At 18.1% G+C, this 18685-nt stretch overlaps 2 protein-coding genes across 2 annotated transcripts; one reads left to right on the forward strand and one right to left on the reverse strand.

Moving 5' to 3' along the window:
* Window positions 1-10855: 10855 nt before the first annotated feature.
* Window positions 10856-11248, forward strand: MKS88_000395 (uncharacterized protein; the record flags this gene model as incomplete). The annotated part of the gene is made up of 1 exon (XM_067214961.1): window positions 10856-11248. The coding sequence occupies one exon, from the start codon at window positions 10856-10858 to the stop codon at window positions 11246-11248; it is 393 nt and encodes a 130-aa protein (XP_067075635.1).
* A 1549-nt stretch (window positions 11249-12797) lies between these two features.
* Window positions 12798-13599, reverse strand: MKS88_000396 (uncharacterized protein; the record flags this gene model as incomplete). The annotated part of the gene is made up of 3 exons (XM_067214971.1): window positions 12798-12917; window positions 13013-13387; window positions 13513-13599. 3 exons carry the CDS (start codon window positions 13597-13599, stop codon window positions 12798-12800), a joined length of 582 nt encoding a protein of 193 aa, XP_067075636.1.
* Between the last annotated feature and the right edge of the window lie 5086 nt (window positions 13600-18685).

Consider the following 18685-nt stretch of genomic DNA (forward strand, 5'->3'; position numbering starts at 1 on the left):
CTTAGTAAATCACCAAAAATATTACAGTTATAATAATATGAAATAAAATATTAGAGAAAAAAATTATTCCTGTTATTCTTTTACTCAGAAATCAACTTAATTATTATATATTTTTCATTATTTTTTAGAATCTTAGGAATCACTATTATAATAATTATAGATAATATAACAATAAGTACACTAAATAATATAGGAAAAACATAGGGTCCTGCTTTTGTAGTCATATCCTCAGAAAATAACTTTATGAACTCTTTCCCTGCTTCTACAAACTGTTCAAATGCTTCTAACATTGTGTATCCTATTCCCAGGAAAAATAAAAGAAAAAATAGAGCAACTCCAAATCCGTAACTTCTAAACTTTGTTTTTTTTAAAGCTATATCATAAATTGTTCTATTTTTTTCAAGAAATTTATCATAATTTTTTTTTTCTTATCCATTTTTTTTCAAAATGGAAATGCTTTTCATTAAACATTCCATTATTATAATCTATAACTTCTGTATAGAATCTCCCATTATTTAATGATGTTCTATTCGATTTTTTGTTTTTCCCCTTCTCCTTCTCTCCAGTAATTGGTATATCTTCTTTTTAAACCTAAAATATTTGTATTCATTTCTTGCTTATGTGTCACCAATAATCGAGAATTTCTTAACCATATGTTTCTACCAAGATTCTATTTTTCATCAGAATGCTTGTTAAAAGCAAACTAAAAAAATAGGTAAATATTTATTATTAAAATTAATAAATAATATATTACACTAAAAAAGAGTATTTAAAAATATAAAATAAGATAAATAATAACAACACAGAATACCCATAAATAATATTATTATACTTTATTATTGTTAAAATGGTATATCCAATATAAAAGTATAAACGTAGCAGTTCTAATAAATAGTATTATTTTAATATATTGTTCCATGATTTATATTTTTAATATTCTAATATACTCAATAAACAAATAATTGATATTAATATAATGAACTTATAATGAAAAAGTTCCTATATTTACTTTTCCAATATTTTTTATTATATATTCGTAAAAACCTAATAGAATGTATATAACTATAATGTTATTACATTATATATTAAAAAAAATAATTTATAATATACATTACAGAATTTAAGTTTTAAATATGTTTTTAAGGAAGTAACTTAAATTAAAATACAATAATATGTATTCATACATAAATATCCAAAATATATAAATTAATTAGTTAATACAGTATATTTTAGAAATATTTATTTTTTAAAACTATTTTCAAAATAAAATAAAAGGTATATATTTTACTTCACCGAATTCTTAAATATTGAGTCTATATAGTATATCAAATGTAGAAAGTTTAAAATATGGATAATGTATCGATTTACATATGAAGAAAATCCCTGCAAATATTAATGATATATTCCTATATATAATTATAATTATATAAATATTATGTTTTTCAAAAGCATCTTGTAATTCATAAATAATATTAAATATTACAAAAATAAAATAATAATTATAATAAATGAAAAAGTAGCTATATTTTTTCAACAGTAACTGTTATATTCATTATAAAGATTCCACTTTTTTGTAATCTATAATATATATAAAAAATCAAATATATAATAAGCTACCTAATCTATGAAACACTCTTCATCTTAAATGAAAATAAGAAATTACTGTTTATTTTAGTATCATTAAGATTTCAAATTAAAATGTTTATATAATTTTCATGTATATAAATGTTTCTAAATTAAATTGTTTTAATTCGACTTAATGCATATATATATTTGTTTTTAATTGAATATAAATATTTGAAAAATATAATAATTTAAAAAAACAAAAAAAACTAAAAAATATAATGAAATTTTTATAAGTATGTTGTTCGACTTTTTTTAGTGAATATCTGCTTATATTAATCTGAATTTATATATAGACAAATATATTTATATATAAAAAAAAAGAAATGCACAAGCTCCTTCAATGTTTAAAAAATGAAATTTGAAATTTAAATATTATACTATTAATTTATCAAATACAGATTTTAATGTGTTAATTAAAATTGCATTTACGAAAAAACTATTTTAATAAAATTAGTAATCAATCATTTCAAAAATTCACGAACGCACTGCATCAAAAACACGGTAATTTACTCTTATATAATTAAAAATTCTATACAACATATATCTTATATTTTAATTATAATATATCAATGATCACAGAAGTTACAATAGCATAATATATTTATAACGTGAATATACTTTTACTTGAGTGTACAATAGTTAAAGAAGTATTACTATTATAAAAAAATTATCTAGATAGTAAGTTAAACACCTTTTCCTATCGTTCATATTTTGGATCCTATTACTTCTACAAACATATTTATAGAAAAAAATACACAGTAGCACAAATGTATAAATAATAATTTATTTAAAATAAAGCTATAGAAAAAATGCATATAACTTAAAATTTATTTACATATTGTTTAATGGTTTATTCAATTTTATTATAAGTTTATGATCGACTTTTATAAAGTACATATTGTTTAAGAAAGAACAAAATTAATTAGTGTTCTGTTATAGATACTTAAACTATAAGAACTGTGCCTCATAAATTTATTCGCTCAATGCTATCAAAAATAAAAAAGTATAATATTTGTTTATTATAAAATTTCGTTTATATTAGATATACAATTAATGCTTATAAAACAGATTTATATCTAAACTCTATGCAAGTTATGTAGTCATACACAGAATTTTTTCCTTTATGTAATTATACATTTTCATGAATATTAAAATTGATAAAGTGCAATTAATGACTCATTCTTAAAAGTAAAAAAATATTAGCTACTATTCACATTTTCAATATTAACTTTGCAAATGTTCTACAAATACATTAAAAATATATTTATATGCAAATTGTTTTGAAACATATTTTTCATAATAATATATTGCAAAGAATATTTGTTAATCTTACACTTGCATAAAACATACACATTAACAGAAAATATAATACATATATTTATTTTTATTAAAATAAAAAATCTAGTATACTTCTAAATTAAAATTAATATATAATAGAATTGTTAATAAATTCTTTATATAATCATTACAACCATAAAAAATGTAACAAGAATTATGACTCCTAAAATTATAAATTGTTTCATTCAATAAGCTGTATCAATTGTAATTCAATAAATCAAATTAAATGAGCCCATGGAACTTATAATAATAATTTACGTAAAACATACATATACATAATTCTTTCATACGTTGCTCATATTTTTCTTATAAATATTGAGTAATATCTATTTAACATTACAATGAAACACAAAATATTTATGTATATAGCTGTTACGAGTGTGGACAGCAAATTACCTCGTAAGAGCAAACCATATTAATAAAAAAAATATATAAAAATGTGATCTGCTGTGAATATTTAATATATATTTTTTTACCTTTTTGTGTCACTATATATTTGTACATAATGTAGTGTGCACAAATAATTTTATGTGCGTACAATGAAAAATTTAGTTGAGAACATAATATCATTAATCAAAAAGTAGATCTTTATAAATAATTCGAAAAAAGTTTTTTTAAAGCTAACATATTTATTATATCCACGTTTAAACTTCAATGATGAATATCAATTTTGTATTTCAAATATTTTACAAGAATATAAATAACCAATGAAATACTCAAAAATGCTCGCAAATATAAAACCGAATAATCATGATATATCACAAATTCGTATGAAACCGCCTTTATTTCTACGTCACTTGAAAAAAATATTTACATAATAAGGACATAATATAAATAATCGAAATACCATTTAAAATGATATTACAGGTAGTAAAAATATCAGAGCTATATTTTTATATTCTAAATGTTTTAAACCTTCTTTCTCGGTATAATCCGTATATCTCCTATGTTTATATATAGGACTAAATACCCTATATATTACCTTTTCAAAGAAATTATATATCTCTGCAAATGGTTTACATATAATTTACGTGAATTTAGTTCCTAAACATTTGGATGAAGCTCATGTTTTCTCTTTATTTATAAATTCTCATTTTCCATCAAATTTTGATTCATCTTTATCGTCCTTATTTTATGAATCATAATATTCAATTCCAGATAACGTAACATTTAATTCTACATTTTCTATCTACATAACATATTCTTGCAATAGAATATTAGTTTACGAATAAAAAGTTCTATGGGTTCTAATCACATTATCTAAAGATTTATTAAATGACACTACTAGCAAAATAAAATATTTTAACTATTTACCATATGATATACTTATTTACTCATAAAGGTACTATTGTTATTATTATATATATGCATAATATGAAACAGCAATTAATATTAAAAAAAATTTTTGGGCGATATTATTATAGCACATTATAGTAACTAAAACTTGACCAATTATATAGAAGAAGTATAAGAGTTTAAAATAAAATAAAAATATTCTTTCTTCCATTAATGTTGCAATTATTTAATTTTATATTGTCTTTATGCTAGTAAAAAATTCATGAAATTTTCGTAAATACTAATAAAAGTATACTATCATTTAAAGAATAAATTTTATTTTTTTTATTTTTAGAAAAGTATTAAATTTCATAAATAAAGTACAAATATAAACATTAATAAAGAAAAGATTATTTTAAAAATGTTTTAATAAATATTTTCAATAATTTTATTTGTAGAAAAAGTAATATTTTTACAGTAAGTTTTGGTACAGTGAATTTAATTAATAAATGTATGAAATAAATGTATATACATATATATATTTCCTTATTGAAGAATTAAAATTTTCTGTTATTTGTACCTTTTAGAAATAAAATAATATTGATCTTTTGATGTTTAATAATTAGTTATATTTAAAATATTAAATATATATATATCGTAAATACGCACATGGACATACATATTAGGAATAAACGTTATAATTTTATTATTATATTCCTATCAGAAAATATATCTGTGAGTAATTATAATTTTCGAACATTATTTAATAATTAAAAAACTTAAAGTATTATATGAAATTTAATACTAAGTATAGGAAGTGAGATAAAAAATAAAAATAACATAAAATTTTTCGCTGTTCCATATATTATAAGATAGGCATAAGATATATCACGGATATGTTGAACACTTATGCACTATTATATTAAATTTTGTATTCTTTAATTGAAAACACCTAAAAACAATTTTATATTATAAAAAGAGAAATCTAAATGACTGGTTATATAATTATTTATGTAATAATTGAAATAGAACCTTATAAATATTATATAATTTATATAAATGCAATTTATTAGTTATTACTAAGAGTAAGTTTTTAAAAATTAAGAATTCAGTAATTTTTCTTATTTTCTTGTTCTTTTTTTTCCTAAAGATAAAAGTTTTATCTTCTCTAAAAATATTAATAATAAAAATAAAATAAAAATGTAAAAGTAAAATTTATAAACAAACACCGTTAATTATTATATTAAGTTAAGGAATTTTAACTAAAATTACTTACAATATAAAATAGTATCGTTAAGAAATGTTAAGCATAATATATAATAAAATTCATGATAATAATTGACATATAATTTTTTTGTTGGAAGATTTTATGAACTAAAAAAAGTTACATTTACTTTTTATTTGTTTATAAATGATTACACAAGATCAAATATTATTTTATAAAATTTACACAACAAATCTATATTGAATAAATTATATTTTTTTTGATATAAACCCATAAAAGTAAAAATATTTATATTCTATTTGTTTTTTACCTTACTATTTGTTATACTTAGGTAATTGCGAAAATTATAAAAATAATGTTTATTAAATATATTTTTTTTTATTATGCAATAATAAACTCAAATTAATTTAACAAGTTAAATTACATTTATATAAAATAAATAATAAATTAAAAACATATTATATTTTTATTTATGCAATACTTTTCACACTATCCTATGACACTGAACTAAAATAAGATAATTATTTTATAATTTCATTTTTTCATATATGTGTAGGATATTTATTTATATATGTTATTTGTATAATTAAAAACTATTTAGAAAAATTATTAGTTCATAACCATAAAATATTCTAGTACTATACTATCCCTTAATTTTTTGTATATTAGCAATTTGCATTTATATAGATAAACATAAAGTTATATCTTCATAAAGAATGCTATAAATTATAAAGAATATATAAGGATAAAAATTGTGTAAACATATAACTTTTTATTTAATAAAAATTTCCTCTATTTTTATTTAACTAATTAGATGTTTATGTTTAGGTTTATTTAATTTTACTTAAATAGTTTTTTTGAATTTTATATCTAATAAAAATATTTATAACATATTGAATTAATTATTCATATTAATCCAAATAAAAGTATCATTTATAAATAATTTAGATTTATTCTTTAAATATTTAACTTGTTAAGCAAATATATATATTACAAATAAATAGTATTATTAAGTTCATATATATATATATATATATATATATATATTAAATAAGGACATTTAGACATCTTTAAAAAAATACTATAAAAAACAAATAGAAAGGAAATATATCCGAATTATACTAAAATTTAAGAATATATATTAATCCTCTTATTGTATATCCGAATATTTAAGTATATCTTAATTATTTCATAATGATTACATATTTCCTCAGTATTTTTCAAGGATATATTATTACTAAAATTGCAGTAAATTTTTTCAAACTCTGTAATAATTATATTATGGTTAAAAATAGTTATAACTCTTCTTGTTTTTGACAGATAATATTTTATAGTATCTATGTAAAGATACGTAAATATTCCACCACATATACTAGAGTATATTAAAACTACATACACTGGAATTATAAAACAAGGAAATAAGATTTATAATTTCAATAGTAGTAAGATAAGTAATATTTGTAAATTAAATAAATTTATTTCATTACAAATATTTTAATTAAATATCGGTCTTTTTTATATTCACCTACATACCACATTATATCAAATACGAAAATTACAAAATATATTTCCTTGTTTCATTAAGAGCTTTTTATCTAGAACTTATTTTTTTAGAAATAAAATTATTCCCATTTACAGCCCTTAATATATGTTTTAATCGTTTTTATTTTGATTTAAGTTATTCCTTATATCCTTTAATTTAATTAGTACTTGTATTTTTTTTAAATTAATATTTTCTCTAATTCTTTCTAACTTAGGTTTATTTTTTTATTTTCTTTATTTCCTTATTCATCATTTGATGACATCTTTTTTTTCAAATTTATATTTTTTTCTTCAAATTATATTATGTATTGTGTCAATAATATAGCACTTTTGTGATACAAAAAGTGTCCCTTTAGTTTCCCTGCTGCATAGTTTTACTGATCAGGATCTAAAAACAAGACTTTAAATATAATTGATCAACTCACAATGTATTTACCTCGTAATAAGAAAATTTATTCTACAAAAATGAAGCAAAAAAAAAAAAAATAAATAAATGAATTAACAAAAAGTAAAAGAAAAAATATAGACATTATTATCATATCATATTGTTGTATATGTGATAAATTCATATAAAAAGGCAAATTAATAAATTTTTATTATAAGGAGGAACTTAATTTTATTCTCTACTCCATTTTTCTATAGTATTCGTTAATTTAATACTGAAGAAAGTGTTTAGTATATAGTTCATACTTCTATTTAAATAAAAATTTTTATTTAGCCTCTTATAACATTTTACATATTGTTTTTAATTTATCGAAATTTTTTTATATACTATATATATACATACGTACTTATTGTGTATTGAATAATAAAATAAAAAAAGAAAAAAATACAATAATTATGTAGTAATATATCCTTATATATTTACTAACGTAACACAAACGTAACATGTTTTAAATATAATCTATAAAAATTAGTTACATAGAAGAGTAACCAATTAAAAATTTTACTGAAAAGGCTATATTTTTATAAAAAATAATTTTAATAATAAAAAAATTATCTTCATTTAAATCTAAAAAAAAAAAAAAAATTATTTTATTAAAATTAAAAAAAATATATTTAAAAAAATTTTTTGTGTGTCTTTTTTCTTAGCTTTTGTTTTTTTTTCTTAAAACAGACTATGTTTAATTGAAATACAAATATATCACTATTTCTGCTGCTACCTTATATAACTATAATATCATGTTATGATTCCGTTTCATATAAAGCGCCTAACACATCAACATAATATAACTAAACAAAGTTTTCTGCTTATTTATAGTATAAAATTTATATGGATTACTCAAATTTTTACAGTATGTATAAATGCTAAATTAAATTTAATTTTTTAAAACACATCAATATTATCTATTTTATATATTTTAAATACAATAAAAGTACAAGTAATATTTTCATTTTAGATAAATTTAGAAATCTACAATATTTTCAACCAATTTGGTATTTAATTTTTACTTTATTTTGCTTTTTATACTAATAAATAAACATAAATATATATATTCATGGAACTCTGTAGTTTATTTTGTTTTTAATATCAAACAAATTAACGTATAATTAAGAAATGCATAAAGCTAATAAAATAAAGTAAAATGGAAATAAAATAACTAAAAGATTAAAAACAAACTTTATTATCTTATTTTCTTTTTATTTAAATCTATTCAAGGATAAGTATTTACCTGATAAATATTTTTTTCCTAAACAAATGTTCACTAGTTTTTTATAATAACAAATATTTGGTTTTCATTATTTTTTTTGTTTTATATATATGTGTATATAAAACCACACATATGAAGGAAAAGGTGCAACTTTTCTTTTTTTTATATATATTTTTTTCTTTTTTTTCTTATATTTTTTTTATCATTTCCGTATTATCATCATACTAAAAATAATAACACCCGCTAAATTTTTTCTTTTCTTTATTACATTAAATACTTTTTAATTCTAAGTTTGTAAAAACTTATTTTAAAAAAAAAATTGTATAAATTACGAATAAATTTTTATTATTTGTTGTAAAAGTAAATGTCGAACAAAAAAAAAAATTATAATACGAAAATAAATAAGTAAAATATTTCATATAAATTTAAGATATAACTTCTTTCAAAATTTTTTTTATTTTTTGTACTAAATTTTATATCATGAAATAAAAAATCATTCTTTGAAAACTTCACCGAAACAATTTTAAAAAATATTTCACTATAATTTTTCAATTTTTTTTGCTAATAGCCTTGGAATTGAAAAAGTAAACATAAAATTTTTAATAAACAAATAACCTTAATAAGAAAAAAAAAAAAAAAAAAAACTTGAAATAAAAAATACAGTATATACACATTACCACAAAATATTAAAAAAAAGGGAAATTTTTATTTTTAAAATACACTCTTTAATTTAATTGTTTCTTTTACTGTCATATCATATCCCGTTTATATTTATAAAACACTCATAAAACAAAGTATAATATTTACTCAAATACTATAATATTAATATTCTTTATATAGCTATATTATAGGAATTATTGGCTTCTCATATAAATATATACGATCTGCAAAGAATTAATAGAGCTAATTGTTAAATTATTATACAAAATAAATATTTCATATATTATATATAAGATAAAAGTTAAAATATATACATTTTAAATAATTATATAGTGTTAACTAAATTTTTAATAATTTAAATAAAATTATATATAAAACTCATTCTATACATATTATAAATATATGTAATATATTATAATGTTCTTACTATTATATTTATTCTTTCTACATTTTAATAATTTTTATTAAAAATAATTTTCAAAAATAGTACATTTAGATAATTATTGCATAATTACTAAAAGATTTTTATTATATATTTTGTAACAGATTTTAACAAGTAAGTTCTAAAAATATTTTTCTAAAGTATTATAATGAGTATTTCAATAATAGAATTTTATCCCATAATGCATTCTTATTAAATTAATATTTTATTTATTTATAGTATACTAATATATACTTATATTTTTAAAATAAAATATTTGTATGATGAACTGTAATATTTATGTAATTTTGTCCTTTATATACTTAATAAATCCTTTTTTAGTTGTTTTATTAGAACAATACGAATTAATCATATTCTTAAATATAACTTTTACTAAAGTATAATTTTTTTAATTATAATTTTTTTTTTTAAATATAATTTTGTCTTTTGCCACAATGTGTACTGCGGTTATATTTACTTTAAAAAAAAATCCGAAAACTTCTTAAAATTACATAATAGAAAATAATTAAAACTAATCGTAAATTAACCATTTATTTATTATTATCGAAAATGTTATATATATCCAATACCTTAATTATTACATATGTTTAAATAACTTTAAAAAAATTCATTATAAAAGCAAATTACAGAAATGCATATCTTTTTTACTAAAGTTTCTATTTTTTCTTTTCTAATATGGACATTAAAATATCTTGACGAGGTATCATAGTTATTCTAAAATTTTTTTATTTTTCCTTTTTATTTCGTGTTTCTATATGAAAAGAAAATTTTATTCATATAATATATAAATATACATTTTTTGAATTCTTAATATGAACCTTTACTTTTAGAAAACCATTTCTGATATAGTAAGGAATGAGGAATTGAACAGAAATAACATATTAAATGTTAAATTTAACAGATTATTAAGTACTCAAATAAAAGAATCGGTGAGAGATAAATTTAAACTTTTAAAAAAAATAATAATTGATTTAGAAAACGAAAATACAGAAACATTTCAAAAAAAAAATCATACGCATTAGAGCTTAATAATCATTTTCAAGAAGATAACCAATCAACATATTGTGATGCTTCTTCTGAAGAACTTAATTACTGATGGTAAACTCAGAATTTCAAGAACAGGTAGAATTCAACTATGAACATAATTTAAAAGAAAAATCTCCTATATTAGAACATTATGATAATATTCAGAACAATAAATACCTACCCAAATATTTAGAAAAATTTTACTCAAAAAATAATTCAACTTTATGCCATTTCAACTCAAATAATAAATATGATTCTTTTAATTATGAAGATAAAATTAATGCTACTGCAAATTATAAGCAAAAACATTCAGAAAAATCTACAATATTGGTCGTCCCTACTTTTTTAGGATCAACAAATATTCATCCTCGTTATTATACCGTTAATTATAGACTTAGATTATATTTGTTGCTTTCTGTTGAACCTCATAATAATTATGTCTGTTATTATTTTAGATTATAATCCACAATTTATTAGTATTCTTAGTAAAATTTTTTAATATTTTGTTCTGCTTCTTTAGATAATACCATTTTTTTGAATTAAGATAAAATTTACCTGATAAATTAATATAAGTCTAGAAAAAAGTGAGCAAAAAGTATTCATTCTAAAAAATTAATTTTATAAATTTATTAAATTAATTTGAAAGTTCATAAAATATTACAAATTCAATTGTAAAAAAAAAATATATACCGAAAATATAATTATATAATATATGAATTATTTATTTTTTCATATATCATCATAAAATATTGTCTTCATATAATTCCATATATCCAGTAATACAAATATATCATTTGTATTTTAGTTGCTAGTTTCATATAGTAAAGAATCATAACTTATTAAGAAATAGACTTTCTAGCAATATATATATATATATGTACTTACCCCATATTATATAATTGTTGAAAATATATATTTATATTCATTGCTCTAATGATATTTTAACTTTTTAGAAATATATTTGCATAATTAAATTTTTATTATTATGAAAAAGCAAAAAAAAGTATTAAAATATTTTATCCATTAATATATGATTACATGTAATTCATTAACTTAATCCTTTAATCAAGTAACAAATAAGAAAAAAATATATTTATTTATTAGTTTTCGTTATAATAATTTATATGTAAATATTTTTTCAAATTTGAATAAATGGCATAATTAGGCAGAATAACAAAAAATTTAATTATCTTAATACTTCTTTTAATTGTGAATATTTCGAAAACCAAAGTTATTAAATACTTGTTAACTTACCTATATTTAATAAAGATATAATTTTTTCTATATATTTATAGTTTCCTATTTAAACTATGCAAAAAGCTAAACATTTGCTAAAAAGAATTTTGCATTAACAGTATTTTACAACAAATTTTTTATAAAAATTACTTTATAGATTAAATATTTTGTTTTTTTTGTAAAATAAAAAAAAGGAAAAAATATTTGATTACATCAAAATGCTTTCATTTATTGTTTTCTTATAAAAAATAGCCAACATATATATTGTATTTAAAACAAATTATAATATTCTTTAATTACATTAGAAAATGATCATTTAAGACGGAACAACATAATAATAAAAATAATTCTATTTTTTACAGTTACCAATATAAAAAAAAACAGAAATTTTATAAAAATATATGAATTGTTCTATTATGTATTCATTGTAAAACAAATACATACGTTTTTCATAATAAACTAGCTAATTTAACAAATGTATATATGAAGATGTAATAATGTATTAAGCAAAAATAATACTTTAATATATGCATTGAAAAAAAAAAAAAAAATATTTAAATTCGTAGAAGAAATATAGTAGCATATTTTTAAAGTTTCTTAACAAAAAGAATAAATATATAAAGGTGAATTTATAAAAGTTAAACATATATAATTATGTTTGTTATTTGTATATGACTCTCAACAAAGTTACAAATAATAAGGGGTTTAATAGAATATTTTAGGAAAAGAAGGATAATACATACACCTTAGTCTAGATTTTATATATATAAACTTATTATATTTTACAATTTTCATTAAGACATAAGTAAATACTGGTAAAACAATAAGGGACAATACCAATGGAAATACTATTTCTACTGTTAAAATATTCGACCATATTGTAGAAAATTTCTCTCTGATAACATTTAATTTTTCCAATGTAATATAAATTATTCCAGCAATTAGAAGCACTGTAGGTAAAAGATAAAGAAAAATGTATGCTTTATTTACTCTCTTTCTTAAAATCACCAAATCATCTTTTGCAACTTTTCTAAATTCATTTTCATATTCTTCTTTCTTGGACATTCCTTCTTCGAAATGTGAATCTCCTCTTACATATGCAAACTTTTTTATTTTACCAGGCTTTACATTGTATCTTGAATTATCTAATAAGTTTCCCTCTGTTTGTTTATTCTTGTCTTTAGTTAATTTTCTACTATTAGATATATCTTTTTTTGCGCATCCTACATTATATAGCATCTTTTCCTTTAACCATACATCATTCGAAATATTTTCCTTTCTACATTGTTCTAGTAATCGATAAGGTCTTCTATCTAATTTTTTGCCAAGTTTGCAGCAATCAAATACAGATTTTTTAAACTTACACTACAAAAAAAAGTGATAATTTATTATATAATGTAGTAAATATTACCACGCTAGAAAAAATTATTAATGATAAAAAAACACGGAAGATATGAATAATACAAATGACAAAAATGCTATTATCATACTACATCATTGTAAAAATAATATTTCCACGATAAAAGGAAGGAGGTAGCAATTTCAATTAATAAAAGTAACTTAATATATTTTTCCATTATATAGATCTATAATATTATAATATAGTAAGTTAAAAAAAATGAACAATAATATAATATAATATACTTCTAATTGTAAAGGACATTTTATATTAATTTTCATTAATTTAATATATTTTTTTATCATTCATTATTTCTTCATAAATAATTATTAAAATTATATAACTCTTATACATGATATAATATTGAAAGAGTATAATAACCCTAAATATTTATTATAAAAACATTATCATAAATGGTATTTCTAAAAATCTAACATTCATTAAAATAAAATAACATGAAACCATTCCAAAATATTCAAAGTATATAATTTAATTATTTAATAATATAGTATTTAATTAATATTCTATTAACCATAGTAAATACAAAAATTATTTTGTATTCTATAACATTAATTTTATTTAAAATACAGAAAGTATAAATACAGATAGTATAAACTGCCTTATATTAAGACTGCAATAATGATTTTCACAAATTTTTTTCTTTTTTAGGAGATCTAATATATATAATCTGTATTTTATAAAAGTATTTACTTATAATTCTACAATATTAACTTTAAGAATAAGTAAAAAAGTAATATTTAAAAAAAAATTTCCATTATATTAATTATAAAACGTTACATATAAATTAATTTCAGATGAATTTATAAATAAATATATTATTATAAATGACAATTTTATGTTATATAATATATTAAGATTTTTATATTATAAAAAGTGTCATCAATATTAACACTTTATGTATCATAAATTTATAATATTTCATATATCTTCTACTTTGGAATAAATTTTATTATCACTCATTAGTTAATAAATTTATAAATACACTATTTATTCGTATTTTGTTCATTTATATAAATTAATATTTATTTTTACTAAGAATAAGAGAAACAAGCATCAACATTAAAAATGATAATTATCTATTGGATAAAATGATAATATTTTACAGAATATCTAGTTTGAAATATATGTACAAATAAATATTATATACATTATTTTTCATTAATTAATATGATATAATAATAATATATATTACAATAAAATTTCATTCATTTATTTTTTTAGAAAATTCTAGAAATTATAATTTTTTTTTTATTGCTTCATATACCATGCTCTTACAAAGTACATATTTAAAAAAAAAATAAATTAAATTAAAAATGTAACATACATGAATAAATATTTTAACATAAAAAATATATATAGAAACAAAAATATTATGTATCTTAATATTTTTATTAGTTAAATGTTATATTTAATCGATAATTATAAATTTATTATATACACAAAGATATACCAAATATTTAAAAAATTTCATAATACATTCTTCTAAACAAAATTAATGGATTAAAAAAAAACGAAAGAAAATTTTTGAATTGAAAAAATTACAGAAGAAAAAATAATCATAATTATATTTTTATTCCATTACATTATATATGGAGCTATTATCTCAATGAGAATTATTATTACTTAGAATTACTTAAAATTCCTATCATTTGGTGTTTTCATATCTGTATATATTTAATTTTCTTTTTCTGAATATTAATAATCATCATAAAATGAAAGAAGTATTCATGAAAATTTTCTTTATATTGTAATTTTTCTTTTTTTTGTGCATATTCTATTCAGTTATAACGTAAATAAATTTGTTCTTTTATATACTCATATTAATTTTAAAGTATTTGTCTTATCTTTTTTGACATAATATCCTATTCATCGTTAATATTTTAGGAATAATTTTGTATTTCAATATATTATATTTTTAATTTATTATATGATCAAAATCATAATAATATATAGCACATAATAGTACTTACTAACTCAATATTATTTTTAAAAAATAACAAAATTATAATAAGTGTATTCAAGGAAATTTTTATTACTTTATTATTTATTTATTTATTTACTAATAATTTTTTATTATTCCAGTTACACAGTTCTTAAATATTTTCACTGTATTATAACTAATGGATCAACTCATTTATAAACCTTAAAATATATAATATAGTTAGTCAATTTATTGCACAAGCTCTTATACGTATATTCCTACGTTTTTTATATTGACATACTTTTCATTTAAATGTAACCCTTTATTGGTATTTTCATTTTTCATATTGAACAACAATACTCACAAGGAATTAATAATATTCATTATTTATAAATGTTTACAGGAATTTATATAATATTAAGCTTAAGTTATAATTACATTATAAGAATTTTATATTATTCTTCTATTTTTCATCGGTTTACCACAAAAGTTTTTATTTTTCTAAAAAAAATATCATATGTTAATATATAATTTATGAATTTTATCGCTTTTTATTGTACAAAACTTTTAAATATGTATTGATTAAGTTCTTATTTCCGCTAACACATAAATGAAAATATATGTATATTATGAGTATCATAGTTCATGTAACTAATATATAAAATGATATTGCACTATGCTTCATACAATATATTACTCTAATGACATGTGTAACATTCCATATATGACCATATGTCCCATATAAATAATTTTAAAAAACGATATATACACGTTTATTTACTTATACTTTTGTTAATAATTTATAATTTCTTCTTTGTAAGTGCTAAAGTATATAATATATATATACTACAACAAATATGTATTAACCCACTATTCAAAAAATTAATGAATATATATTTCTCAAAAAATATTTGTGTAAATGACATTTTCCAACATAAATATTTAAATACAAACTATAATGCCTTATTTCATTTCCAAAACATAGGATAACATCAATGTATCAATTTATTACATTGGATCTTGTTAACTTTTTATTATTTTAGAAATTCATATATTTTTCTTTCATTTTAGTATTATTTAATTTATATTATATAAATATATTCTTGTTTTTTTTTCTTAGTTTTTTGAGTACTCTGTTTTTTTAAAATTATAATATTATCTTATATTGGAAAATGTTTTAAATTCATATATAATTTCTATGGATTATTTTAATGCAACTTATAAAAAAAAATATAAGTGAACTATATATATTAATTATTCTCATTCGTTTTTTAATATAGCAAAAAAAGAATTTAAACACTTTTTTCACAAGGTAGTATTGCGCAAATAATAATTACAATCATGGATAATTTTATATTACTTATATTATTATTATGATACATAAAAGTTTTTTATTAAATTTTTTAAATTACAAATTCAATATTTCTATTTCAGGTCCACAAAATATATAAAAACTAAAATGACTTCATATAATCACGTTCATTTTCACAATTTTCATTTAAGATATGATGCGCATATTATTAGTTAATAAGTCCAAAAAAAAAAAAAAAAATTTAAATCGTTTTTTAATTTCTCCTTATTTTAAAATTCATGTTTATTTATACATAGCTATGTTATTAAAATATCTAATATACTATTGTATATGTCATATTACATTCTTACCAACCACAAATTTATATAAGGTATTTTTATTTTTTCTCTAACATAAATTTAAAAAGCTTTTATAAAAAGATATAGTTCAAATGAAGTTAAAAAAATATATATTAATTTTCATATATGTATTTAATCTTATGAATTTTAATATATATATAAAAAAAAAATAAGAATAAAAAATTAAAAAAAAAAAAATTTACAATAAACTTTCTATAATCATACACACTATGTCCCGTAAAAAAGAATATACATAGAGACCTTAAGCATCTATGTTATCTTTTCTTAAAAATGTGCTATGAATAATATAGCTGTTTCCATTATAAACGGTAATTTTTATTTATAATTATTTGCAATATATATAATATAATTATTTCTTACAAATATATAATATATATATAAAATTAAGAAATTTAGTAGGTACTTAAATTTTTAATATTAACTAAAAAATAAAATTAAATGTGGAATATACATATATATAATATTTTATTATAATGCATACTTCATTAATTCCAATAAAAATAAAGTAAATTCTTAATATACAATATATTAAGTATATATAGATCATATTTAGATGAAATAAATTATATTTTTCCAAAATAGAATTTATCTGTAATTAATTCATTGTTAAAAACAATATTATTTAATCACATATCTATAATTTCATACATAAAATATTTAATAATTAAAAGATATAATAAAAATAGTTTTGTCTTAAATACGTACTGTAGGACATTTATCATAATAATATTTATAATTAAAATTAATTAAATTTTCTCTTTGCAAACTCTCCAAAAAATATATACTCTTTTTTTTTTTTTTTAAATACAGTGAAAGATATAAACAATCAATATGGAGCAGATAATACATTTAAGTCAGGAAGCAAACATTTTAGACTAAATGAACGTAAGGGTAATAAAACCAAGGTAAGTGCACTGTTTAATAAAAATAAAATTTAATTTTCCATTATTTTAAAGAAAATATACTAAATTTGCTTTTTTATATTAAATTTATGGAACATGCATATATTTCGTATACAAATGCATTTACATACACATATAACTTTTATGCGAAAATATTATGTTCAAACAACTCCCTTAAAGATAAATTTAAAAAATAAAACATTCATATTCACAAAATATTAAATATACATATTTTTATATTTTATACTAAAACAGTTATATATATGTATTTGGTGTTATAAAACTTTTATAACTGTATGTACTTTTCTTATGCATTCAGTAATTTTAAGGATTCTACAAATGTTCATATTTCATATTAAATGTATTTCTTACTAAAGGATTTAACAATATTATAACAACATTTACAATTATTTCCCCCTATTTTTTCATATTTTACAGTTTTTATAGAAATATAAATAAAAACTAATATACTCAAAACCATCAGAGAAATTAAAAATATAAAAATTATATGGTACAGTGTACTTGATAAATTTGCAATCATTGTTTTTACATCTCCATAATCGCAATGTGAAACTAATGTAATCCATATAATAAAAAGTGCTAATCCTGCAAAAATAAATAAATAATGTGGTAGAAATTCCTAAATCCCCCTTATTTTTTATTATATTTCTTTCAAACTTTTTATTAATTTCTACATTATTTATAATTATATCTATGGGACCTAAAAGGTTGAATATATTTTTTTCAAA

This window comes from Plasmodium brasilianum, chromosome 1 (genome assembly GCF_023973825.1).
Source record: "Plasmodium brasilianum strain Bolivian I chromosome 1, whole genome shotgun sequence".
In the NCBI taxonomy this organism is placed as follows: Eukaryota; Apicomplexa; class Aconoidasida; order Haemosporida; family Plasmodiidae; genus Plasmodium; species Plasmodium brasilianum.